The 24,824-nt window shown below is 51.7% G+C and overlaps 9 protein-coding genes across 9 annotated transcripts; 4 read left to right on the top strand and 5 right to left on the bottom strand.

Moving 5' to 3' along the window:
* Positions 1 to 242: 242 nt before the first annotated feature.
* CABS01_10506 (uncharacterized protein) lies at positions 243 to 1,100 on the bottom strand (the record flags this gene model as incomplete). Its single annotated transcript, XM_060543861.1, has 1 exon — positions 243 to 1,100. The coding sequence occupies one exon, from the start codon at positions 1,098 to 1,100 to the stop codon at positions 243 to 245; it is 858 nt and encodes a 285-aa protein (XP_060399063.1).
* Positions 1,101 to 3,032: 1,932 nt separating this feature from the next.
* CABS01_10505 (uncharacterized protein) lies at positions 3,033 to 3,395 on the bottom strand (the record flags this gene model as incomplete). Its single annotated transcript, XM_060543860.1, has 1 exon — positions 3,033 to 3,395. The coding sequence occupies one exon, from the start codon at positions 3,393 to 3,395 to the stop codon at positions 3,033 to 3,035; it is 363 nt and encodes a 120-aa protein (XP_060399062.1).
* A 4,110-nt stretch (positions 3,396 to 7,505) lies between these two features.
* On the top strand, positions 7,506 to 8,682 carry CABS01_10504 (helix-loop-helix DNA-binding domain-containing protein; the record flags this gene model as incomplete). Its single annotated transcript, XM_060543859.1, has 2 exons — positions 7,506 to 7,562; positions 7,720 to 8,682. The coding sequence occupies 2 exons, from the start codon at positions 7,506 to 7,508 to the stop codon at positions 8,680 to 8,682; spliced, it is 1,020 nt and encodes a 339-aa protein (XP_060399061.1).
* Positions 8,683 to 12,928: 4,246 nt separating this feature from the next.
* CABS01_10503 (uncharacterized protein) lies at positions 12,929 to 13,234 on the bottom strand (the record flags this gene model as incomplete). The annotated part of the gene is made up of 2 exons (XM_060543858.1): positions 12,929 to 13,129; positions 13,187 to 13,234. 2 exons carry the CDS (start codon positions 13,232 to 13,234, stop codon positions 12,929 to 12,931), a joined length of 249 nt encoding a protein of 82 aa, XP_060399060.1.
* An 857-nt stretch (positions 13,235 to 14,091) lies between these two features.
* On the top strand, positions 14,092 to 15,674 carry CABS01_10502 (benzoate 4-monooxygenase cytochrome P450; the record flags this gene model as incomplete). The annotated part of the gene is made up of 3 exons (XM_060543857.1): positions 14,092 to 14,412; positions 14,484 to 14,715; positions 14,779 to 15,674. The coding sequence occupies 3 exons, from the start codon at positions 14,092 to 14,094 to the stop codon at positions 15,672 to 15,674; spliced, it is 1,449 nt and encodes a 482-aa protein (XP_060399059.1).
* Positions 15,675 to 15,772: 98 nt separating this feature from the next.
* On the bottom strand, positions 15,773 to 17,052 carry CABS01_10501 (TfdA family Taurine catabolism dioxygenase TauD; the record flags this gene model as incomplete). Its single annotated transcript, XM_060543856.1, has 3 exons — positions 15,773 to 15,849; positions 15,924 to 16,892; positions 16,947 to 17,052. 3 exons carry the CDS (start codon positions 17,050 to 17,052, stop codon positions 15,773 to 15,775), a joined length of 1,152 nt encoding a protein of 383 aa, XP_060399058.1.
* A 531-nt stretch (positions 17,053 to 17,583) lies between these two features.
* CABS01_10500 (TfdA family Taurine catabolism dioxygenase TauD) lies at positions 17,584 to 19,013 on the top strand (the record flags this gene model as incomplete). The annotated part of the gene is made up of 4 exons (XM_060543855.1): positions 17,584 to 18,003; positions 18,093 to 18,306; positions 18,363 to 18,571; positions 18,627 to 19,013. 4 exons carry the CDS (start codon positions 17,584 to 17,586, stop codon positions 19,011 to 19,013), a joined length of 1,230 nt encoding a protein of 409 aa, XP_060399057.1.
* A 70-nt stretch (positions 19,014 to 19,083) lies between these two features.
* CABS01_10499 (O-methyltransferase) lies at positions 19,084 to 21,954 on the bottom strand (the record flags this gene model as incomplete). The annotated part of the gene is made up of 4 exons (XM_060543854.1): positions 19,084 to 20,225; positions 20,581 to 21,335; positions 21,412 to 21,662; positions 21,733 to 21,954. 4 exons carry the CDS (start codon positions 21,952 to 21,954, stop codon positions 19,084 to 19,086), a joined length of 2,370 nt encoding a protein of 789 aa, XP_060399056.1.
* A 1,042-nt stretch (positions 21,955 to 22,996) lies between these two features.
* On the top strand, positions 22,997 to 24,459 carry CABS01_10498 (uncharacterized protein; the record flags this gene model as incomplete). The annotated part of the gene is made up of 5 exons (XM_060543853.1): positions 22,997 to 23,158; positions 23,245 to 23,620; positions 23,680 to 23,762; positions 23,865 to 23,929; positions 24,102 to 24,459. The coding sequence occupies 5 exons, from the start codon at positions 22,997 to 22,999 to the stop codon at positions 24,457 to 24,459; spliced, it is 1,044 nt and encodes a 347-aa protein (XP_060399055.1).
* Positions 24,460 to 24,824: the final 365 nt, after the last annotated feature.

Below are 24,824 nucleotides of genomic sequence, written 5' to 3'. Positions count from 1 at the left end.
GGCCGAATTACTCGGATGCTTCAATGTCTAAAATGTGCCATAGGAGCATCGAAGGACTCTAAGATATTCCATATGGGATCTCCCGTACCATCCAGCAGATTATACAGAGAACCACCAAGCTCGCGAACCTCACCTCAAGTATCGAGCACAAACGAATATAAATCTCATGGGCAACTTGACTATCTACTCTATCCATCACCACCACCCAACATCACCACGGCCTCAACCTACCTTACACCGCCCTACCCAACAACATCCCACCCCTGCATCAAAACCTCCGCCTCAACAACCCCAACCAACCTCCTAAGCACCCCCAAAACCTCCTCATTACAAAAAACCTCGACGAGCCCGTCACAACTCAACCCCCTCAACCGCTCCCTGACAACCCTGACAACAGCGACCTCCCTCTTCCTTCCCCCCTCCCCTCCCTCAAACGGCTCCTCCAACGCCTCCGCCAACGCAGCCTCAAAGTTCTCCCTTACAAGCGGTCCGATTCCCGCTTCTAGAGAAGTGAGGACCTGTCGACGGATCTCGTCCGCCAGACGCGCGCGTTCGAGGGAGAAGGTCTCGGTGACTGTTTGCGTTACGAGGGCGCGGAGGGCGGCGTGGGGGTGGGTTTCTGGGGTTGTGTTCTTCATGTGGATGTCGCCGTCCATGTCGATGCTACGGTGCGAGGAACCCGAGGAGGTGGCGGCGGCGGAGGTTTGGGGCAGGATGATGCGCTTGCGGGGTGTGTTGTTGTTACTTTCTGGAGTTTTGAAGTCCTGGGAAGGGCTGCTGCTGCTGCTGCTACTGCTACGTGGTGAAGGCGTCTTGGGGGTTCGTGGACGACGGCATGGCGTTGGTGTTGATGGGCGGGAGGCGGCGTGCTCTGCGGGACGGTTATTCTGTTCGGCTTGTAGCTCTGCGAAGATCTCCGCTGAGGAGCGAGGGCGGAGGCTGGGTTTCTTTCCACGGGTGAGGGTGGAGGTGAAGGGTGGGAGGGCCTTGCGGTGCGTACCTTGGCTCATGTCGATGTAGAATGGGTTTGTCTCTGAGAGGACGGCAGGGAGGTGGGCGGGCGCTGGAGGGCGTTCTGGGTTGGGGTTACTAGAGGGCATGGTATGCTTATTTGATCTAGATGTTGTGAGTAGTTTTCCTGTCTTGGAAAGGTTCTTGTCTTGGTGGGCTCTTTCTGGTGATGATGGAATAGCAAGTGCTGGTGACCTAGTCGCCAGCAAGGTTGATATATGTCGCGAGCTTCGCAGCTGCTGGAATTGGTGAGCCTCGTCGTGAGTCGCCATAGATTCAGAGTATGTCGATAGTCACTACAGTCAAGATGAGGCAGAGACCACGCCAAGAGACAATCACTCGGCGATGAGTGAGCATCCCGGACTCATTAAGCCACTCCAGATCGATCTGTCAAGACATCCACAACACAACCATGGCTGTCCGAGTCGTTCCCAACTAGGGCAACCTGCGCAGCCGAGGGTTCGCGTCACAATTGACAGACCAAACTATGCAATTCTGGACAAAGACACAACGAAAAAAAAAAGGCATGCATGTCTTGACTCGTCACAAACCGTTACAACTGTGTCGCCAAACGTGCCTTGCGCGCCAACAACGTGCCAATGTGCGCGGGCTGCACGTCCTGCAGACCGACGTGGAGTGCTAGCCCCCCTCTCATCGCCACATCAAAGTTCTCCACGGTAAGCGACGTTAGGGCCCTAGGAGGGGATGTGAGCATGTCAAGTTGACAGGCAAACATTGTGGAGGGCCCCTGGAGGGGAGAGCAAACTTCCAGCAAGATGCGGATACAAACAGCCCGTCACATCCGCGCCGTTGGAAAGTATGTGCTTGTGACTGGATGTTGACAGGGGAGGAACAACAAGAGGAGAGGTAAAGGAGGAGGAAAAAGCAATTCTCCTGCAAGAAAAGGGACGAACCGAGACCATGCGAACCACACTCTGCCTCTGTACGGATAGTTGCGCGCAAGTTGAAAGTCTGCCTCTGCCACTCTGCGGCCTGCCAGCGGTGCGAGTAGCCAACTCCAGCTGCAAAAATATTCCGCTCAAGGTTAACCCCCGCCTTATTTCCTCTCAAGACTCCAAGAGAGGTTTAGCTTCTCGGAGGACAAGAGCTGCAGGGTCCTCTTCCTACCACCTCAGCTCCTCAAACTAAGGCAGCAGGGTAGGTAGTCACGTAGTGTAGGGTTGAGTTGCCATGTACGAAGTACTCCGTACGGGATACTGATATGCGCGTTTGCTTCTCAGAAGCACAGCACAGCACAGATCCTGCAGGTAGACCGCCCGGGAGGCCCTCCGCGAGTGCGTTGCGCCGGCCGCCGCGATGTGCAGGTCGTGTCTTGGGGAACGGGACGAGTATGCGCGCCGGATCCTTGCTGACTTTCTTGCTGTACTTTTTTTCTCTTTTTCTTCTTCTTGGGGGGTCGGGCTGTCGTATGGTTACAAATGAATGCTAATCGTCATTGCAACTTTGGGTAAGTGATCCGCCGAACACGGAAGATGCTGGTGCTCTTTTCGGGCTCTTGGTATTTCTTCAATCGGCGAACGGTGGAGGGCGAACCGGGACCATCGGTTGTCCTTTACGTAAGTGGGGAAAAAAGGCGAGACACAGAGAGAATTGTATTCCCGAGGGTCCAGGTCCCGTTAGTGTAGATGGCGAGTGGAATTATCGGGATCTGGATGCGGTTGAAGCCCGGGCGGAAAGGGGGTCGGCGGCTGATTGACGGCCGATGGCAAGACGATACAATCCACATGCGATCCGTTGGTCCGCATGGCGCAAATGTGTCTCGCGGTCGGAGGTCTGCAATGTACTCGCTGGTCGCATGTATCGAATTTATTTGAATCAATTCGGATCAACAGCAAAGTGTCCTCGAAGCGGCAGGCAAGCCGCAGGCCGCAAAGCAGTGAGTCGGGAGGGTTGGAGGCAGGACTTGGGAGGAGCTGCGTGAAATAGGACTTGGCCAGTGGTCTAGACGTCACTCTGTTCGCAGATGCTGCCCGTTGTAGTTGCTGTCACTGCCTCTCAAGTTACAAGTGAGTTGTGAGTTTTGACGTTGTATTCCCTCGGCGGAGAGGTACTGCGCAGAAAGGGAGAGAGTGCGACATGATGTGCAGACGGTGGCTAGGCCCGCGAGATTGGGGGGTTTCATGGTGGACGAAAGCTGGAGAGCTGTGCGTGTAAGTGAGGAGAAGCGAGCACGTAGGCACCGTAGGATGCGCGGGACTGCAGGGAACAGGGCGATCCGTAGCGGCGATCAGCACTGTCAAGTTGTCGACTGTGTTGGAGTCTATGTGATGCTTGCTGTACAAGTGAGTGTGAGCGTTGTTGAAATGCCATGTTGCTTGGGCAGAGATGGGTGTCAGCCAAACGAACAGTAGGGACACCATCATTACCAGTTCAGCTCATTGCAAAGTGTTATTGTCGCAAGCTTTCTGTGGCATCTGCGCTTGCACATGTCAACTCCCCATGATCAATGATGATCCATGGAAGATGGTATCCACTGGGATGCCGTCACCACAAGGCCCGAAAGTGACATGCTGCTGACCTGCTCGGTTCGGATAAATTAAGAACAGAAAAAGAAGGGGAGGAAAAAAAAAGAGGAAACAGACAAGGACCAGGAAGAGAGAGAGAGAGAGAGAGAGAGAGAGAGATTGGAGATTGGATGAGATGTTGTTGTCAGAATCAAAGATGAAAATGTTACGAGAAGACGGCCACTTTGAAAATTCAACAGCAGCACGGGAACAGTCGGGAGGACCTTGGTCATGTATTTCACCATACAATTACTGCGGCGACGATACTTGATGACTACTCGCACGCACGTCGCTCGTCCCATTGGCTCCGGTCTGGGCCGAGCGGGTCCTCCCCTGCCCTGGGGCGGTTGGTTCCTGCCTCGTTCGATTCCCCCAGCGGATGGGCTGTTTGTCAATTTTGGCAGCGACGTTCGACACTGCACGAAAATCAGACCACCTGCCTCCACCGCACAGCATTCACCGCACACCCCCGTCCTCTTCCTACACCCCCTCCCTTCCTCCCTTCTCACCACCAAACAGCAACAATCACAGACCTACAGCCTACCGAGTATACCATCATGAACACTGAACACTCCAATACGCAGTACACCATTGACCATTGACCATCCACCATACCTTGCGGATACTCCATCGTCCACCACCCATCATATCGACACTTCATCTCTCAACCTTGGAACCAACACTCGCCAGTGCTGCATCGGCGCATCGCTGCCCCTTCATGTCCCGCCATGCGCCCATTATGCGCTCCATAGACCTCCAACGTGCCATCCCACAACCAAGGAACCCGTCAGACTCAGCCTTAGCGAACTTGGCAATCTTCCCAGGCCCTTCAATAGTATCAATCTCTCCATTGGTCTACTTACTCGTGTTGCTGTCCGCCGTGCCTCTTGCGTCGAGTTCCGACGATGCGTGCGATGCGAGGCAGTGCGAAGCGATTACGGATGACTCGTTGCATTACCACCGCCGTCATCCATCAGACTTGAATTACCGTTGCCGGAGACCGGCGGGCCCTTGCTGTTTCCAGGACACCCAACGCCCTGGACGCGAATCCTGTACGCTTCGGCTCCGTGACTCGGCATCCTCGGGCCTTGACTGAGCAACACCTCGGTCGCAAACGTCCGCTGCTCTCTCAGCTCTGCCAACAGCCAACTCTTGATTTTTCTTGCCTCGCCCAATAGTAGCCGGGCAGTGAGAATATCTACCTTTGCCAGGTATTCACGCAGTAGGCAAAGTATCTTGCTCATTCCGAGTGAAGAATACTGGCAGCCGCAATCAGTGTTGGAGTGCTCGGCAGCATCAGAAGCCGACCACTCGGAACGACTGGGGACTCGGGAGGGACATGACCGCCAGTACAGCGCAAATCATCGACGTGTCTCTTGCCTCTTGGGTCGAGTGGCCCGGCACGCCTCGAGGCATGGCGATGCGCCCGACAAAAGCTTCGAATTCCCCTCCTTCCCCCTTCCTTGTTCGAGGGCTGACGAGACCGGCGACACGGCATGCCAGGGAAGCGGAATTCAGCTACCTACCTGCCACTACCTACGTACCTAGTCGTATGGATACCTACATTAGGTGTCGGGCTGTTAGTGCCATAGGGGCCAAGTCTCACTCAGTGTGGGTGGGAGGGACCCTGGAGATCTCGATCGTCTTCTGCCTGCCGCGGGGCCACCTGTCAAACGGTCACCCACAGGAACAGGAACGAGAGGCAACGGCCGCCAGGAGGTAGTGACAGCTTCAACAGACTGTCGTCTAGGATGTAGTCACAGACCCCCGAGGTCCTGTCTTGACCGTCGACAAGATAGCGAGCAACGACGTCAGCCATGATCCCATCAGTAGTCCAGGGAGCAGCACTGTCCAGGATGTGGTTATGCACGTCAGGAAAATAACATGTCTACTACGTAGCTGGCTGCTTGCTTTGCCTGGATACACGATAATCGTCAATGGCCTCAAAAGCTCCAACAAGATCTACGGATACCTTTTCCATCCAATCTGTCAGTCTGGACCGGCCCCATGCGCCGTTTACGTCCAATTAGGTAATGCCAGACGTCCAAGTTTGAACTCGAACAGCTTCACGACTCGACACCTCGCAGTCTCACACGCCCCCCTTCCTACCGTAAGGTCTTAGCTCCTCCCCATCTCGGTCAAGATGGACGAGATCTTGGTTTTGCGCCCATGGTTCTTTGAGCTTTGGAGTCTTGGGCGCATTTTGTGACAGGCTTGGGTTCCTCTGGGAAGGCCGGGGGCCACGGGGAAGGGGGGGGGGGGTTCCTGATTCAGATGCATTCCCACATCCATCGCACGAGATGGAAGGCACGTTGGGCACCACAACCAAGGTTGAGATATCCGATTTCCGAGGTTTTTTCCTTTGGTCTTGCTTTTGGATGAATCGCCAAAAGATTTGAACCGCAAACATATCGTCAGGTTGCATGCAAGATGATGATGACGGGTGTCCTCGTCAAAAGTAGACCAGATCGCGATGAAGGAAAAAAAAAAAAAAAAGGCGCGCTCGCTTCCGATGAGATGCGCCCCCCAATGGCTCCCCAATGGCCTCATGGAAACGGTTTCCTCCCCTCAATCTCGCAGTACCTTGTAAATCCATAGCAGGCAGTTTAGTCAAGATGGGCGTTCCGGTCCGCAGAGTCGGCGACGGGCTGCGGATAGGCAAGTGCCGCCAAGGTCCCGAGGTGCCCCTCCATCGTTCTATTCTCTTTCCATTTCGTCGTGTGTTGACAGTTTTCCCCCTTCCGGGATTTGACGCCAAAATACACAGTACACACACGCCCCCCGAGTCTCGGGCACCCACCCCCCTGGACCTTGTCAGCCGCTCTTTTGCTTTTTCCCGCCTAGCTTGGTCTGGAATTAGGCGTGGCAGCAGCAGCAGCAGCAAGTAACGAGTACCGGTACCTCTTCCTGAATCTCTCCCTCTCACCAAGTCCGAGGTTTAATACCAGTAAGTACCTAAGTTATCATCTTCGTTTCGTTTCGCCGACTCGACAGGACAGACCAGGAAACCTTTCTGCAGAGGACCGCTGTGTTTATGGACTACCTACTCGTGTATAGATTCAGTGCAGGTCTTGCATACAACGCTCTAACATATGCAGCATACGCAGTAGTGTCATAAGGGAGTGAGGAGAAGAGAGAGAGAATCGGTGCAGGGTAAAGGACTCAAGGAACGTATGTGTGTACCATGTACCCGTACCCTGTACCGTACAGATGGACCCTCCTTGGTGCATGTGTCAAAGAGACTCCCCACAGCACCTCTCATGTCAATCATCAGTCTTTCCCACCGTCGGATCCGTCCGCCCGTACCATTCACACACTCTGTCGCCTACCGAGTACGCAGTATTGTCGACTCTGTATCCATACCGAGAGTCGTGGGAGTACTTTGGTCACATTTTCCTTTGCTCAACCACCCCGTGCTCGTATGACGAGCCCGTCCATCGCCAGTTTTGCTCGCCGTTCCAACCCGCGCCCGCCTTACCATCACGCCCCCCAATGATCCATTCCTCCAAGTCCACCCTACCCGCATCCCAGCATTCGGACCTCAACCCCGGCTCATGGCCGATTTTCTTGGCCATTGACTCTCTTTACGTCTCTTTACGCCTACGCAGCACCCATGCTTCACCATGTTCTGTTTTACTCGCCTTCTAGTATATAGCTTTGCCGTCCGTCTTGTTGTCTCCCCACCTGTCCACTCTCGAACCATCAGCCTCATCTAAAGTAACATCATACCTTACTCCGTACAGTACCTTACCAATATTGTCTTCTCTCGCCATCGTCATCTCGACACACCCACAAACACACACACACACACACATATCTCAACACCGGCCCCTCGTCAACTCACTTCCCGAGTAACGCCACCAGCACCTCGCATCTTCAATCAACGACCATTTCTCCAGACCGGTCCATCGTCAGATTCCCCCCTCACCTCCCACACCCCAGTCAACCTACCCCTCCATGAATCGCACCATGGCTCAACAACAGTCCTTTGACTATTATCAAGTACCTCCGATGCCTCAATCAATGGTATGTAGTCTTTTCTTTCCTCCCCTTTAAACCAACCTGTCATTCCCGACTTACACACGACGACTTGACCCAATTGGCATCAAGTCTCTCTCACACCTGCATAACCAACACTTCTTCCCTCTGCGTCAGCACCCAACTAACACTGCATCTCCAACAGAGCCCACCGGAGCTGTCTCCGCTCTCCTTCTACGACACCCAAGCCGACTTCAGCGCAGACTCGGCCCCGTCCCGCGGCTCCCCCGTCTCCCCCGTCTTCCCGACCTCCTCCTTCCAGCTCCCCACCGGCGGCGACTGGCCCGCCTACTTTGAGAAGCCCGCCCTCTCCCCGGACCTCGACGTCTTTTACGGCGAATCCTTTGGCAGCCCAATGTCCTTCCTCTCCCCCCAGAACCTCACCCTCAGCCCCAGCGCCAACCCGTCCGACCTCATGTCCGACGCCGTCGCCTTTGGCCGCGAGGGCATCAACGACACCCAGCCCCTCTTCCAGACCCTCGACGCCCCCGCCCGGCCGCAGCCTCAACCTCAACCTCAACCTCAAACCCAGCAGCCCGCAAAGTCGCCCCGTCTCGCCCGGACGACATCCGCACCCTCCTCTCGTCCTCAACAACAGCCGCAACAGCGCCAACAGCAACAAACACAAACACAAACACAACAGCGAACCTCCCCGCGCACCAACGACCTCAAGCGCAAATCCTCCGCCTCCTCCGCCTCCTCCCGCTCCGCCTCCCCCGAACCCCCCGCCCGCCGCACAAAACACTCGGAACCCTCCAAGAACCCGCACAACATGATTGAAAAGCGCTACCGCGTCAACATCAACGAGAAAATCATCGCCCTCCGCGACGCCGTCCCCTCGCTGCGGTGCGTCGTCCAGCACACCGAAAACCCGCACGCCGCCGCCGCCGAGAGCGACGAGGCGATTGACGTCGTCGAGGAGTTGGGCGGGTTGATGCCCGCGCGCAAGCTGAACAAGGCCACGATCCTGAGCAAGGCGACCGAGTACATCGCGCACCTGGAGAAGAAGAATTCGCAGCTGTGGAAGGAGAATGAGGCGTTGGAGAAGAGGCTTGCGGAGGCGCAGCAGTGGCAGCGGGCGCAGGCCGAGGGACCTTTCTGGTCTTGATGGGTTGGGTGTTGTCCTTGCGCAGAGTATCGAATACGAAAGCCAAAGAAAGAGATGGAGTGCATCATAGAAGGGTGTTTACAAAAATCCAACCATTGGGTAGATGGAAAGAAAGGGGGGAACGGCGCGAGGTTTTCCGGCAGTTGACACTGTTTTTGACGACTTTGGAATTCTCTTTTCTTACAAGGGCGTTCTCTTACGATACTTGGCGGGGAGACTCGATGGGAAGAAAAGGGGAAAACTGGATTGTTTTTGAAATGTATACCACGGGGATGATTCCATCATCAAAGAAGGCGTTTTACGGGTTGTTTGAGTAGGGACATTCGAAGAGGGTTTTTGGCGAGGTTTACCTGTCAAAGAAGAGACTATTGCTTTATTCTGGGTGGAAGATTCAGAGGTATTATCTAGGAAACATGGCCTTTGGTTTACCGAAACTCTCCGCTTTCTTGCTTCGCATGAAAGATGCGAATAATGAAGAGATATTTTAAACTACATTACATGCTTTGGGTGCAGCTGTTTGTGAGGTCGGGGTAGCTCGAACCCTCAGTTGCCATTATCTCAGTGGTGCTGTCAGCTGTGCAGTGACCTGTATCTGCGTGTACAAATCCTCTGAATCCAATAAAAGCTGCAATAGTCTTGGTCCCCTTAAGTGATCTCAATACCTCGAGCCCTTTATCCCCTCGGAGGTTCCATCAGCACCATTGATAAAGCTCTGACCCTCCCCGTGGCTAATTCTTCCAGGGCGAGCGACACTATCGAGACATCTTCAGTGTCGCGTGTTCTCCCAGCAGCCCCATCTCCGAGAATCGGCAAACTCGGGCGGCCCAAGGGGCAAAAAAATACGCCCCCAACGCCCCGACACGCAGCCCGCCTCACCCTAGCGCGTGTGACAGTCCACCACTAGCGGAGCCGAATACGTCGGCCGAGGCGCGATCCTTCGGCTCCGGGGTGTCTTTTCGGGACCCGTGGTCCGGCGCGCACTACCTAGAAGTAGCGCCCGCCGCTGCGAGCAGGGAAGTCAGTCGAATGATCCGATGGGAAAGGGATGTCCCGACGTGAAGTAAATGGATAGGGTTGATCCGTCTGTTGTATCGCAGGGGCAATACCTCCAGTCACTAAAGATCATTGGCTAGACTATATATCTGAGGTGAGGGCAGCGGTGTCTGCTATAACTGTTTTCATGGCTGTGGTGGCCACGTAGAGCTTTACTAGTAAATGGGAATGGACTCGAGCAAAGTATTGTGAGATTAGTTGTAGACGTCGGTAACATCTTGAACAGCGTGATTTGGAGCCAAAGTGGAACAGAGAGAGAGAGAGACTGATGCAGGACAGTGTGAATGGGCCTTTGCAGTCTGAGCATCATCAGCACAGGTCCATAATCTGGGCCACTGGTCTTCAACAGACTATGAAGACTAGTCATATATATAAGAGTATACTACATAATGCCGGCTATCGGGGCCTGAGAAGAAGTACGAGTCAGAGAGAGCAGGGCCTGTGGCTACACGTGAGTTGAAAGCAAGAGGACGGCTGGACCATGTTACGAATATCTACTGTAATGATGCCGCTGAGTATTTCCTAGGGAGATCAGTTTTTAAGCGAGCGGTAGAGTATTGTTATCCATTTGAATGTATACTAACCGACGACTGAGTTGACCTGCTCAGGAGCGCTGTGCGAGAGTCAACGTCATCCATCCACAAGGGTAGACGGGAACAATACTCTTGTCCGAAGAAGGAGGGTCTGCTCATTCAAAGCCTTCAAAAGCTTTTGTAGCTTTGTTCCATTTATTCTGGCTTTGAGATATCTCAAGTTTATGCGTGATGTTCAAAGCAGCACGGGTAGAATCATTGTTAGCGTGCTATCCTTTGTCCATTGTTTGGATGACTGGTTTCGCAGACAGCTTTCTCTCGCTGGTTCTGGGTGAACCAGAACACCGGTAAGATAATCGAAGATGAACCATCCTGACTGCCACAAAGCCGGTGACAACCTCAACATGTATAAGAGAACGCGACCCAAGACGTGGGAAGCAGCTGTGAGATACACACCCATCAGCGAAGACATAAACACACACACCACACCATACCCACACAGACAAGGGCCAACACATCTACACACGCTTGAGACCAAGACGCGAAATGGATCCTCCTCCCAGACGTCTCAGACTCGTTCCCAAGGTCACCTTCATTCTTTCATCCATCGCCATACACTATCAGGTCGTCAAATTCGTTTACAACAACCATACGCCACATGACCTCCTGAACCCGTCCCTACTCTTCGTTCTACCATGTACGATATTCATCATCAGTCATGGTCTTGGGGTTCTAAGACACCACGCGTTCATAATTGCTTTAAGAAGGGAATTCGGGGTGATTGGTCTGTGGCTATTTTACTTTTTACCAGTCCTCATCCAAATTATCCTGTGGCTGAGGTTAGCACAATGGGTCGCTGCGACAGTTCCATGGCTGATAATATCGGCATTCAGGCTGTCCCCCATCGTTATACTGTTGATTCTCGCCGTCCAGCTGTGGAGGAGGACAAGCAGACAGACCCAGCAGTTCCCTGCGCGCGAGCATCGGCTCGTGGCGCAACGGGTGGATGAATTCGCCGATGGGCCTGCTCACGTTCCGATGCAGGAGTTGAATGACAATTGGATATTCTGAGACGCTGTTTGATCGTAGAAGACTGAGTTGCTATATGCGAGGTTACTTATACTACAAATTTGACACATAGTGCCACCAAGTTGTGTTATTCTAGTAAGATCGCTTTGCTGTGAAGGATTAGTCTGATTCATTTTCCCCTCGTGAGAACCTTTTTGCTGGCTCGGGCTACTAGGGCGCGGCGCTATATCTAAAGCCAGACTTTCATACGGACTCCTCGTGATGGCCGACGGAGAGAATCAAACGACAGGCGATTTGGACAATGGAGTTCGCGTATCGTCTAGAAAAACAGTCTCGAGTGCCGTTCCTGGCGACGGATCAGTTGGTGGGAATTCACGATATGACTACGTGCTGAGCGTCTCATCCATCCTGACCAGAAACATGTAGCCGGTGATTGATCAGAACACTCGACTAAGCCGGTGCTCAAGTGATGATGGACCTCGTATCGATAGTGTGAATAATGAAGTAGCGGTCATGCCCACTATCCAGCGAGTTTATCTCCAAGTTTCGCATCAAATTGAACTCTCGGTCTCTGAAGACTCCGTGAGATAGCAATAGGGCAGCAGCCGTGGTCTTTGGGCTTGGTCTCGCAGCACCCTAACCCTACTTTGTGAAGTGGCAAAACTTGGTGCTTACCGTACTTAACTAGTCGTTGCATGTATCAACGTCACCTCAAGAGAGCACCAATTGATGTATCGTACATGAGCATTTTGGCTGACATCCGGGTTGTCGTAGGGCAATTCCTGCGCTCAGGCATGCATGACAGCTGGCGCGAGACCGAACATTGAGTCGTGTAGATCGGCCCCAGGCTGCGATTTTCTATGCAACCCGTGGCGAGGCTATTTGGACATCTTCCAATCACCGGCCACGCCCACAGCTACATAAAGACGTTCTAGAGGTGACAAAAAGTTGCGCTTGCCCACAGTGCCCCTTGACAGAAAGTGCATCCAGAAACAGGCCCTGCAAGGAATGAATAGTTGGATTCTTTCCAGACCGGCCACCGCTGCAAGTATGAAAGGATAGAATGCTCGATTTACAAGAGGTTCGTTCAAATGTGGCATGGTTCAGCAAGCCTCGTCTTGGCCCGTCAACTAAGCCTGAGGTCCCTGGTTCGTACATCAGAAAGCATTTTCAAGTTGAAGAAGCGAGATGAGCGTTCATGCCACAAGAGAACATAATGATCACATCTGAACCCACGCCGATGCCCTACACAGTTTACCTCTGGTCGTTGCTCTTACACTAAACCTAATGGATAGACCATGGGCTAAACATTCCTAAAGCGGGCATGTATTTCCGCCATGCACTAGGTAAACCCCACCTTGTGTGAAACTCTTTTTCGACAACGCCCACCAGTCCTTAGCAGAGACATGTGTAAAAAAGCGCACAATCGCAGGGATCACGCACGAAAAGAGATCTTTTGACACTGGTTCGAACAAAGCTCCGCCTGGGTGGCAGATGAAAGGACGGCTTGCAAAACCGATGGGGAGTTCGAGATACGCACTCCGTACATAAATAGATTGCTGAGGGGCTCTAGTCAGCGTACGAGTACACAGAATTCCTTTCCCTGATCCCGGTGGAAAATATCCTTCCCCCTAGTTGTTCGGATTCGGGGTCTGCTTGTCGCAAGTCGCCCAGTTGCAGCCCTTGGGGTCCTTCCTTCCGTCTCGTGGGTCGCACTGGCTAGGACACCAGGCGTTTTGATAGGTAACGCCATTGGGCTTCTCGTAAGGGTTGCAGTGGAATCCGCCCTGTGTGCATGTGCTGCCGGGGTTCCCGACGCCGTATGCAGAGGCCTATGCTGTCGTCAGTAGGTCGTCATACTCGTGATAGAGCTCATGGAGCATACTTACCATGCTGAAAGACAGAGCAGTGGTGACGAGAAGGTTGTTCAGTTGCATGGCGGTGGAGGAATATTTACGAAGAAGGAGTCAACAGTACTGATAGCGAGCGTGATGTCAACGGCAAAGCGAAGATGAGCTGGAAGTGAGAATGTTTGTACAGTAACGCAGTCAGCGAGAGACACGGCTTTTGTAGAGAGTTAGAGAAGCATTGGAGACGGCCAGCCCGAGGGTTTACGGAAGTATAATAAGTTGCATTTGTTTAGCATCATCTGATTCCTGATAAATTGCGCATGAACTTTCTCGGCCTGGTCGACCAAAGATTCCTGTTCATTTGAGGCATCCCCATATGCTCGATACTTCACGGAGTCGGAGTCATACAAACGGCTTAAGCATGTGAGAAATTTCAACTGAATCGCGCAAAGCGGACACCGTCTAAATTGCCGTGAAGAGAGTCTTTCGAAGGGAATTTCTCCGTCAGAATACTAAAGGAAGATAGTAATAAATGCGGGCGTGGTAGGTGGCGCAAGTATCCATTGCTCCCTAGGAATGAACAACACTTTCCCAAATGTAGTTCCAGAGATTGATTCCAAGCTGAGAGAACATGGCTAGCGTGTCACATCAGCCCGGTTGTTGATCAGGAGACCCCATTGTCATGGGCCACGCACAGAGAAGCCAAGACGGCAGTCAGGCTCGTCCGTATCCCGCCCGTCGCTAACGACAGAGGCCACCTTGGTCTAAGGTAAGTTCAAGTCCCGATCTAGAAACCCGAGCCTCGGCAGATCGTTGAGGGGTAAGGAACATACCGACTCCTGGTCAAAGACAAAATAAGACATCTTTACCTTGACCCGTTCTCACATCACCACACCCGCATCGAAATATCCACAGATTTTGACCCGACGCCCTGCGGCTTCATGATGGAACTCCCACAATCAATCAATTTGACGAGCATTCTCGTTTCTGTACTCATATTGGCAGCAACGTTTTGCTTCAAATGCGTCATCGACAGTCACCGGGCGCGTTTGTCTGACATCCCGGGTCCTTGGATTGCTCGGTACACAAACCTGTACGCGGTCTATTTAGCCTGGCGTACCGAACGGGGTTCATCGAAACTAAACATCTTGGACGATCTCCGAGACACATATGGCGATGTGATTCGCCTAGGACCTCGCTCGGTTACCGTGTTCGATCCTTTCGCCGTGCCAGTCATTTATGGTGTTCGATCTCGGCTTAACAAGGTTGATAAAGTCAACAATTGTATTGTTGGAAGAATTTGGAATTCTGATGCTAATGACTGCGAGTCTTTCAGGGTGAAGCATACATACCTTTCCGTCAATCCGGGGTGACGACAAGTCTCCTTAGTATTCAAGAGGAGACGATTCACTCACGATATCGGCGCCTGGTATCGAATGCTTATTCGATGACGTCGTTGAAAGCTTATGAGCCCTATGTTGATGAGCTCATCTCCAAGTTCATAAAAGTTTGTGAGGAACACGCTGAGAAGAAGCAGGTGCTGAATTTGAGCCGCTGGTGCTACAACTGTCAGCCCAATCCCTCTGTTTTCACTTGTTGAAGCTGAAAGGCTGACTCCAGTACGCGAATAGACTGCTTCGACGTCGTTGCGAAACTGTCTCTGGGCAAACCTCTCGGCTTTCTCGATGGATATGACACGTATGGTCTGTACGAAAAAGTCAAGCGATTTGGGGCATACGTCGCCATCGTCTCCCAAATGCCCTGGCTGCACAAGGTCGTCCAAGAAAACTTCGTGATGAGGCGCTCGAGGCCATCGCCATTTCTCAAAGTTGTGTCCGAGACTGTCAACGAACGTGTCTACCAAGGCAAATCTGATACCCGACCGGACCTGTTGTCTTACTTCGTCTCCACGCATGAGCAACAGCCTCAGCTCATGACAACCAAGCAGGTCGCAATATCGGCCTCAGGGAATCTGATTGCCGGCAGTCTTAGCCCCGGGAAGACTTTCCACGAAATGTGCAAGTACCTGGCAAGCAACCCAGCCTCACAGGACAAGTTGTACGCGGAACTGAAAGAAGGTGGATGCGGATCGTTTCCGACTTTTGACGAACTTCAGGAACTGCCGTACCTATTGGGTGTTGTCAAAGAAGCCTTACGTCTTCACAGCTCTGCCTCGTTCAATCTGCAGCGAGTCACTTCTTCGGCGGGTTTGCGGCTACCCAATGGCGTGTTTATTCCAGGACACATCAATATCGGCTGTCCAGCTTCTCAAATCAACCGGGACCGCCATGTGTTTGGTCAGGATGCCGATGTATACATCCCAGAAAGATGGATGAAGAGAACGGCGGAGACTGACGAGGAATATCTCGAAAGAAAGGGTTTTATGGAGAAGACGGAGCTCACTTTTGGGCAGGGATCGCGGACGTGCATTGGCAAGAATATATTTGCCTTGGAGGTGTACAAAGTCGTGGCTACCTTAGTGAGCCTCTACAAGGTGCGCACCGTCACTTACTTCTGGCTCTTGTAACATCTGCTGATATTGTGTTTTTGAAGTTTGAGAAAGTTGGAGGTCCAGGAGGCGAGGTCACCGTAAGATTGGCTCGCAGAGTTCAATGAACACGATGATCAGAAGAAGTAAATCCGGATGAAGTGGGCTTCGTTCTTCTGATCGTATTCGCCCCTGAACAGGGGCATATCAATGACTATGAGCTGGGTTACATTTATTCATGTTTTCAGCAATCGGAACCTTGAGGCGGTCTACTAGCTGCCATATTACACTGCCTGAATAGGCGAACCTCGTTCTCCGCGAAGGCCCCAACAATGGAGTGCATAACGCCATGGTTGTTGAAGAGAACGAGGTCACCCTCCTCCCAATCATGAGGATACACGTATTGCGGGCTGATTGCTGGTCGTTGCAGTCTGTAAATCAACTCTCTGACCTCTTTCAAGTCCTCCATTACCGTTCCATCCTTAAGATGGATCCTGCGCGCTGGCGTCGGGTACACCATCATGGCAAACTTTCCCGTTACCGGATTCTTCCATGCCATAGGGTATCTCCTAATCTTTTCCTCCTCAATCTCTGGGAGCTGGTCTTCAGACAGCTCTAGACCTTCTGAGAAAAGACCTAGGCCATTTGACCTCGCCTTCGCCTTGCTCATCCAGATGTACGGGTGTGGGCTGTACTCGATCGTGCTGGTCTTGACAAACTCCTGATCCTCCTCCGATAGTAATTCAAACATGCGGTATCCACTGATGAAAGCTGTCGTTCCCAAAGGTACTTCTAGCTCGTCTCCAGTCCCATCGTCGTAGCGACAGATCTGCCGCCGCCCCTTAGGTACCCTGCAAGCAAACAGCGATGTGACGAGAGGCGGGTCCAGGTTGTACATGGCCGAGTCAATGTGCCATCGGTAAAAGTGGGTGTAATCGTAGTCCTCAGCTTCCAGAATAGGATGCTTATGAAATGTCTTGTGGTGAGGGTGGGTGAGCTTGAGATTCTCCAGTCCTTCGAACTCGGCTACTGCGCCGTGGCCGATGACTTGCACTTGCGGCTGAGATGGCAGGGTGGTCAGATCCTTGTGGAGGACGCTGCGTTTGTCGATGCGGGAACCATGGCTGTATGTGCTTGCTTCAGGGTCGAATAGGCGGGTGAGTTCGTATTGGGCTTTTGGTGAGAGGTTGTGCTGGCCTTTGATCAGGACAACATTGTTGTTATAGAGAGCTTCTCTAATAACTTGAAAACTTTCATCTACGCTTATGGTTGGCTTGATGAGTGTGTTTGCTTCTGGACACATATACTTACCATCGATGTGTTCGAGATCAATCCCCGAAAGTTCGGCTCCGAAATCGACAGCTGATTTCTCAAACGGCTTGGGAAGAGGGGAAATCTCAACTCCAACGGCTGCCATGATGAAAGTCAGGAAAAAGTAAGCGATGATTCGTGTTCGAGGAGTTAAGTTGAATATTCCCTGAAAGAGGGACACTTGGACTTCATCACCGTATATATATCAACCGAACGTTCTTTCAGAGATGCATTTGGCTAATGCGGGCGAGTTGCACAAACTGGCCCGCCTCTCTGTGTGCCCGGAGATAATCGACGGAAACAGTGTTTGGACCATTCCTGCGACGCGCGGGTGACATGAAGGACTCGCCCGCATGCATCTCATTGCTTGGCCAATGAGAGACTGTGACAATACGATTACTACGCGTCACTGCGTGTTACATGACAGGAGAAGGACAGAACTGGCGATGCGGAAGAGCATGTTCAACTCACCCGCTCCAAATTGGCAGAAAGTTTAAAGTCGTCGATGTAAAGGTCAGGCTGGTTGGCTATAAGTTCATGCGGCTACCCGGGCTCATGAACAACTCATCAGCCCACAGACTCAATCAATTATATTCTTTAGCCCTGTCACCTTCATCGTGTTGATCATACAGTTACAATGGGCAGCCTCACTTCCCCATCTCAAGGACTCTCCTTCAGGGAGCTCCCGACCTCCCTTCGTGAGTCTTCTTTGATTGGGGCCAAAGTTCACCTGCCCTCATCAATGGATGTCCTGGACGTAGACGCGTTGTCAGAAAAAGACCTCGAAACCTTCAGAAGAGCCCTGTTCGAAAACCAGGTCGTGGTCATCAAGAACCAGACGGGCATCGCGCCTGAGACTCTGCCTAAGCTGACCAAAGTCTTCGACCCGACTGCGACTGATATTCATTCTGCTGGCGAGAAGGCCGTTAGTGACCCCAGGAATATTCTTTCGGCATACAAAGCAGGAAGAATTCCAAGAGCACCGCAAGTGGGCATCATCGGCAGCGGCAAGTTTAAGAACTATGAAGGAGTTGAAGAGTTGGAGGTGATTCATCTGGTATGCCTGAAGCCTATCGTTGTTCAGTTGATTAATTGAATTTTGGAAACTGCAAGCCATTGGCGATCTGAGCTAATAAAACCGGCCAGGATCATACTCTGTTCCATGAGAAGCCTCTGTCGGAGGAGGAGCTAAGCAATGGATATACCCGACCATACCGGTGGCACATGGACACTCCCTTCTACCAGCGTTTGCCTGGCGAAGTCACCATCCTTCACGCGGTTAAGGTGCCGAACCTGCCTGATCAGAAACTCAAATTTCCAGACGGGAAAGAAAAGAGCATTGCTGCTGGATCCACAGCCTGTAAGTCTAGTGCTAAAATTCGCACTCTGAAGACGCATGATTGACCTTTTCGTCAGTCTTCTCCGGGGCCCGGGCATTTCAATTGCTGACCCCGGCTGAGCAAGAATTTGCTCTGAACACGACTGTAACATACGCTCCTCAAGCCTATGAATACATCAGACAATGCAAAGCGACGGAAGACGGATTGTCGATCCCAACAATGGGGAAAGAGGTTCCCATAGAGCAACTCTCTGAATGGTCTTGGGAAAATGTTGCTGAACATCCTGTAAGTCACCCAATTCCATCTGGAGTCTTCTCAATGTTGTACTGACAAGCCTCAGATGGTCTGGCGCAACCCGTTGAACCCCGACCGACCATTTCTCCAGGTTCATGGTTGCTGCGTATTCAAACTGACAACTCGGGATCCGGCGACGGGCAAAGTATCAGTCGTAGATGATGTCGCCAAAGTCCGCGAGATCGTCTACGGCTTCCAGAAGAGGATCTGGGCGGCAGAGAATATCTACGCTCACCGGTGGGAGGAAGGTGATGTCGTGATCTTTCACAATCGCGGCGTCATGCACAGCATCACAGGACAATTGTCTCAGTATAGGGAGGACGAGGAAAAGAAGAGACTGATGTGGCAGTGTACGATGACTAGTGGCACGGCGCCGCAGCCATTCAGAAAACAGCCCGGGGTTGTTGAGACTGGGTTCGCCAAGGCGGCATGAGCGACAGGATCATAGCTAGTCTGTACCTAACTGATTCAAGTCATAATAACTTGGTGTGTCTTTGATCGATTCAATCCTCTTCAAGAGCATCTATTTCTCCTTTCAATATGAGATTGTCTCCCCTGAATAGAGCCGGTTCCCGCCGTCTACGGTCAACCTTCAAATCAAACACGTCTAGGCGTTGATACCCGCCAACCACATCGTGGTACTGCTTTCCCTCAACACAATCCCCAACATCTAAGTCTGCATACAAGATGCCTTCTTCGTGTTGCAAGAATTCTGACGAGGTTTCTCGGAGAGTTCCCTCTTCAATTGTAAACCCCGGCAATAATGCGCCCGTTGAGTCCAAGAACATGGTCGCGCCCCGTGGCGAATCTCTCAGCGCTTGGGAGACCACATCTTCTTGACTCGCCCCCGAAGAGACAGACTCAATTGCATCCTCGCCCAGGACTCCTGAGCAGAGAACACCAAAGCTTTTAGCCTCAAAGCAGTGTGCAGCCGCCCTCGTCCTGTTGGCAGCAACATTGTCATAGTTGGCCCCTTTAGCCACGCTTGATCCCACTCGAGAGCTTGTCTCCTTGGATTTCGGAACTCTCGTCGGCCATATCGCAGGCCATGTGGAGATGTGAATCTGCTCTCCCTGCGCCATGAGCGCATACCTCGCAAGCGGGTTTGTGTTCTCCCCGCAAATGAGATTCCCAATCTTCCCAAATCGCGTCTCTGCGACGCGCAGGCCGTAGCCATCTCCGGGCGCCCACGTCAACTTTTCGAAAAACGTTGGCATGAGTTTTCGGTGATGGACTAGGATCTCTCCGTCAGTACCGATGATGATGTTAGTATTAAAGAGCGTCGCGCTGCTGTAGCGAGCCTTTTCAGAAATGCCGACGCTAAGCAGTACATTGAGCTTCTTTGCCGTGGAGCGGAGAGCGTCTACCTCTTCGCCGTCGATGTGGACGGATTCCTGCACCATGGACTGGAAGAGGTCATGGTTCTCAAAGGGGGCGCGCAGGGAGGACCAGATCGGGAACGCTGGGATGTAGGTCTCTGGGAAGACAACGAGGTTTGCTTTGTTCCTGGATGCTTGGTCAATGAGGGAGATTGCCTTTTCGGTTGTGCGTCGCGCGGAGAGGAAAATAGGTGAGACGTGGCAGGCGGCAACTCGGATTGAGGTGAACATAGTCGCGGGGGAAAGCTGAGCTCGTGCAGACTGGTCTAGAATGGTCAAGACACCGAATTGTTTGGCTCAATCAAATGCGACGCTTCTAAGATACCTGGTGATGGACGACGCTTGATTTTATTTAATGGCTCCAATTCGGTTGGCACGAGAAGTTGGAATGATGTGTCTATCTCTCGGGGCTTTTTCTGTTGCCGGCGGACCACAGATCCTTGTTCCGCTTACTGATCTCACGCAACTAACTACACTCTTCAACAGTTGCATCTACCAATACCATCACAGCGTTCCCAAGCACAGCAGTTTCATAGGCCAATGCAACAACATCCCATCATTTATTCTTTATCATTGGAAACATCCACGCGTGTCCCAATGTTCTCAATCATGCCAACTCACACTCGATCAAGCTCTCTACGCCTTCACCCGCTGACCAAATCTTGGCAATCTTGAGACCAGCAGGTTCCAGAAGCTTGCGCCATTGCTCTTCTGTTCGCTCCCTGGAACTAAAGAGTGTCATCATCATCATATCCAGCGCCGTAGCCTGCCAATCAGCCCCCGTCGAGGGAATCACATTCTCATTAATGAGGAGCTTGCTGTAACCCGGTTTCATTGCCGCAGTGACGCGCGACAAGATGCTCCTGCAAACATCATCCGTCCAGTCGTGTAAAACAGAGTGCATATAATAGGCTCTTGCGCCTTTGACGGGCTGCTCTGTGTGGAAATCGTACGACATGGGCTCAATCTTAGGGTCAACCTTCTGAACCTGAGATAGTACGTATTCAAGATCTTGGAGGACGTGTCGGCCGGGAGCAGTGGGATGCTTTCGACAGAATTCGTCTAGATCGTGGCCGATGCTACCGCCAATGTCGACCAGAAAAGCCGCCTCTGATGAACTGTCTGCGCCTTTGACAAGGCGCTCTGAAACAGGGAAAAATCCATCATCCATCCAGGAAGGGCGTCCTTGCCTGTATCCGGCCATATGGTTCTGGAATTCTCCGGCGGGATGATTGGTCATCATGTGCTTGAAGAAGTTGTTATCTTTACCGATGACATCCTGCATTGGCCCCTCTCTAGGGTCCGGCGAGATGGACCAGTCGTGCTTTTTGAGGTAGAGGGGGAAATTCGAGAACGTCGGCCAGCAACTTTCGACGCTAAGTGATGTGACAGGATGGTCAGTCCATAGAAACGGTAGCACAAGGAAGGAAAAGTGACTTGAAGCAATCTTACAGACAAGGATATCCACCGGCTATGATCGGTAAACTCAGCGACTTGGTGAAGTTTGTGCCGTCGTACTCATCCGGGCCAACTTCCTTGAGGTATCCCATTGAGCAGAGATGACGCAGTGTGCGAGAAAGTACATCGATATCAAAACGAAGAGCTTTGCCTAGATGATCCACGGTCTTCGGACCAGGGTTTTGGGCCAGGTACTGAAACAGGCCCGACTCAATGCCAGTCGCAATGACGAAGGTCACAGCAGGCTGATGGTAATAGCAACTTAGCAAGTACTCCCATAAAACGAAAGTGAATGTGGAAGGCGATTGTCCTCACCTGAGCCCAACAATGTTTAATCATCGTCTCTCTTGGGGTCTCCAGCGCCTGTAGCAGTGACCGGGCCTGCTTCAGAAGGGCAAGACGACCCTCTTCATCGTCGAGGAGAAAAGATGTACCAAGAGTGCCGATATTGTTGGCTAGGTGTGCTACCCTCTGGGCATCGTTGGCCTGGGTAGCGATGGAGGTGTCCAAAAGCGTCTTTTCCGGAATAGAACCCATTTTTTAAGGATTGAAATGATCAAGTTATTGTGGCGATGGGAAGTCTGAAGATTGAATGAAAGAATGCCGCCAAAATCAAAGCACACAGAAGGGAAGGGATATATAAATGCAAAGCAAAGAATTTGAGAAACCCGGTTTACCCAAGAAGGACCACCTTTGCCTTTTCCAACATGGAGGCAGCGGTTCTCATGTCGATTCTGACCACAGAATCCTGGGGCCGTTGCTACCATAATTGTCGGTACTCCATTCTGTAAATTGCGCTCCCAAATGAGAAGTCTTGCGGTCGATTAAAACTCCTCGCTGGGATTATCTGCAACTCTGCACCAACGACGACAACAAACAAGTCTTGAGCTATTCAGCGTATCTGGTGATACCGTTGTGGCATGGCTCCATACCAAGACCTGGGCAAGGGGCGGGGAGAACGGGAGACCCAAAAATCAGGTGAAAGCAAACATTCTTTGTCAAGGATGTAGTGGAATCTCTACCCTGGCGACGAATGAGAGTCTTGTGTTGGTGTTGTTTGTTGGTTGAGTGCGTGCGCGTCCCCGGGTCCCCGGGCTGTTGGTTCACCCATGCTGGGAGGAATACGAAAGTCTTCAATACGATCCTGCAGTTTGTCGGAATAAATTAGTGGGAACTTGGGAAACTCGAAAATTGGTCCTTTAATCACCGTTCCTTGTCAGCCGAACTGAGATTACCGCCAATGGCGGTGGAAGCTCACACAGGGTATTCGCCGAGGTGTCATCGATGGACTGATTGAGAACGTTTGATGCCGATAGGAGAAGGGGGAGCTGCGCATTCTACATGTCCAACTGTCGATCGCAGTTCGAGAGACGTTGCAGTCTTCAAATAATCATGAATCTGACCCTCTGACCGAGGCTCAGTATGGAAGGGGCTTGTCTTTTCTTCCTGGCAACCGCGTAATCCAGTTCTTCTATTTGGTGGCTGCCGGCGCCGACTTTTCGATCTGTCTTTGAGGTCTCCCCTTTGTTCGATTCGTTGTTCTCATTCTCCTCGACTTTCTGGAGCAATGTCCGGAAAAATGTCGCTCAACCGAAATACCGAAGACAAGGGCCCTGTGGCACTTGGCATTGTCATCTCTATGTCGGTCCTCAGCACCCTCTTCACCGCTGGTAGACTCTTCGTTAGAGGAAGAATATTGAAGCAGTTTCATCTCGACGACTATTTGATTGTCGCGTCTGTAGTAAGGAACATCTCAGCTTCGATTCGACCGTCTCCAATACGACGTATTGTCCGAGATTTCCTAGTTGTTGACGATCTCTGCTCCAGGTCTGTGGATGGACGAATGTTGGAACAGCTATCACGGCGGTGGCGCATGGAAATGGCCGGCATTTTGATGTGCTTACACTCGAGCAGAAGTCGGGAGCAATACTCTGGACCATTGCTGGCTTTCCTCCCGGTGTCATGTCTTTTGGACTCCCGAAGCTTGCTGTTGTCGCGCTCCTCACACGGATCATGAATCCTAGCAAATGGCATGCTCTTTTCCTGTGGTTCATCGCCTCATTCTGTCTCATCAACTTGATTGGATGCGTAATCATTCTTTTTGCCCAATGCCAACCTTCTCACTCGCAGTGGGACTTTTCAGTCACAGACAAGACGTGCTGGGACAAGTGGATTCTGGTTTACTTTGCCATCTACTCTGGAGGTGCTTCAACCCCGCTCTGTTTCTGTCCTTTAGAATCCTTTTCCTGACAGATTTTTTAGGCTTCTGCGCGTTTGTAGACCTTTACTTGGCCATCTATCCAGCCGTCGTCCTCGCGAAGCTACAGATGAGTGTGAGAAAGAAGGTAGCTCTGAGCATCGCTCTTGGGATCGGGTCAATGTGCGTGTTGAGGCTCAATCTTTCTTGCTTCCTGATGGCAAACAAAACTGACATTCTTGACGAAAAGCTCATCGATCGTTGCCACATACAAATGCTCTCGGCTTCCAAGTCTCGCAAGCTTGGACTTCTCATGTGAGTTTGTTGGAAATCCCGCTTGGAATAACACGCCGAGTCTAAACTAGTCGTGTGATGTTTCAGATGACACTTCAGACTTGGTGATTTGGACTATGTGAGTTAAGCAACTGTTCTCAATGTTGATAGCCACAATGGTGTGGTGAGAACTTGTGCTAATTCCCTTTGCTAGAGTCGAGGGCAGCACGATGATCATTGCCGCATGTATTCCCGTACTCCAACCCCTCGGCGAGCTCATCTTTGGCAAGCGCATTTTCAGTTCTGGTGGAGGACGGTATACGTATGAGAACTATGGTTCGGGTCAGAGTGGTCAACATCGATCCGATATTGAAATGTCTCGATCAAAGGAAGTGCAGAAAAGAGTAGCTAGAAGGCAACACGACGCTGCTGCGATCAGCTTTGACGATAGGGTAACAACAACGACGGTCACAAAGGGAAGTCAAGAGAGCATCCTGCAAGGAAAAAACATGTACAGAAGTATTGTAAGAACGGACTTAATCAGCATCAGTATTGAGTCGAGCAAGCCTTGATGTTAGCTCAATTCCTTCAAATACATAGTTGCAGTCAACATCCGACTCTTGTTGGGTAAAGTGTTCTAGCAAGTCCCGTATTCACCGCCAACAAAGACAAAAGCGTTTCTAAACAAGACATTGCCTTCAAAGACTAGCCCTAGAATTTGCCGAGTTCATGCTTCTCTTAGTGCTATTGATGCAGCACACGCATGGCTTCATGGCGAAGGTCACAGCTTGCTGGATACAACAAGCAACGTGAGGGATGTTCTCAATTCTTCTGTGGAGGTTTCAACTTCCTCGCGATTCCGATTTCAACTTTAGAAGTCTGTGATCAAACAAGGATCCATACACAAGCAGTCAGCCTTGGCACTACATATCCATGA

The sequence above is a fragment of the Colletotrichum abscissum genome (genome assembly GCF_030869225.1).
Source record: "Colletotrichum abscissum strain IMI 504890 chromosome Unknown Scaffold_27.1, whole genome shotgun sequence".
Lineage (NCBI taxonomy): Eukaryota > Fungi > Ascomycota > Sordariomycetes > Glomerellales > Glomerellaceae > Colletotrichum > Colletotrichum abscissum.
Note: the sequence above shows the minus strand (reverse complement) of the source record. Positions and strands in the feature narration are given on the sequence as shown.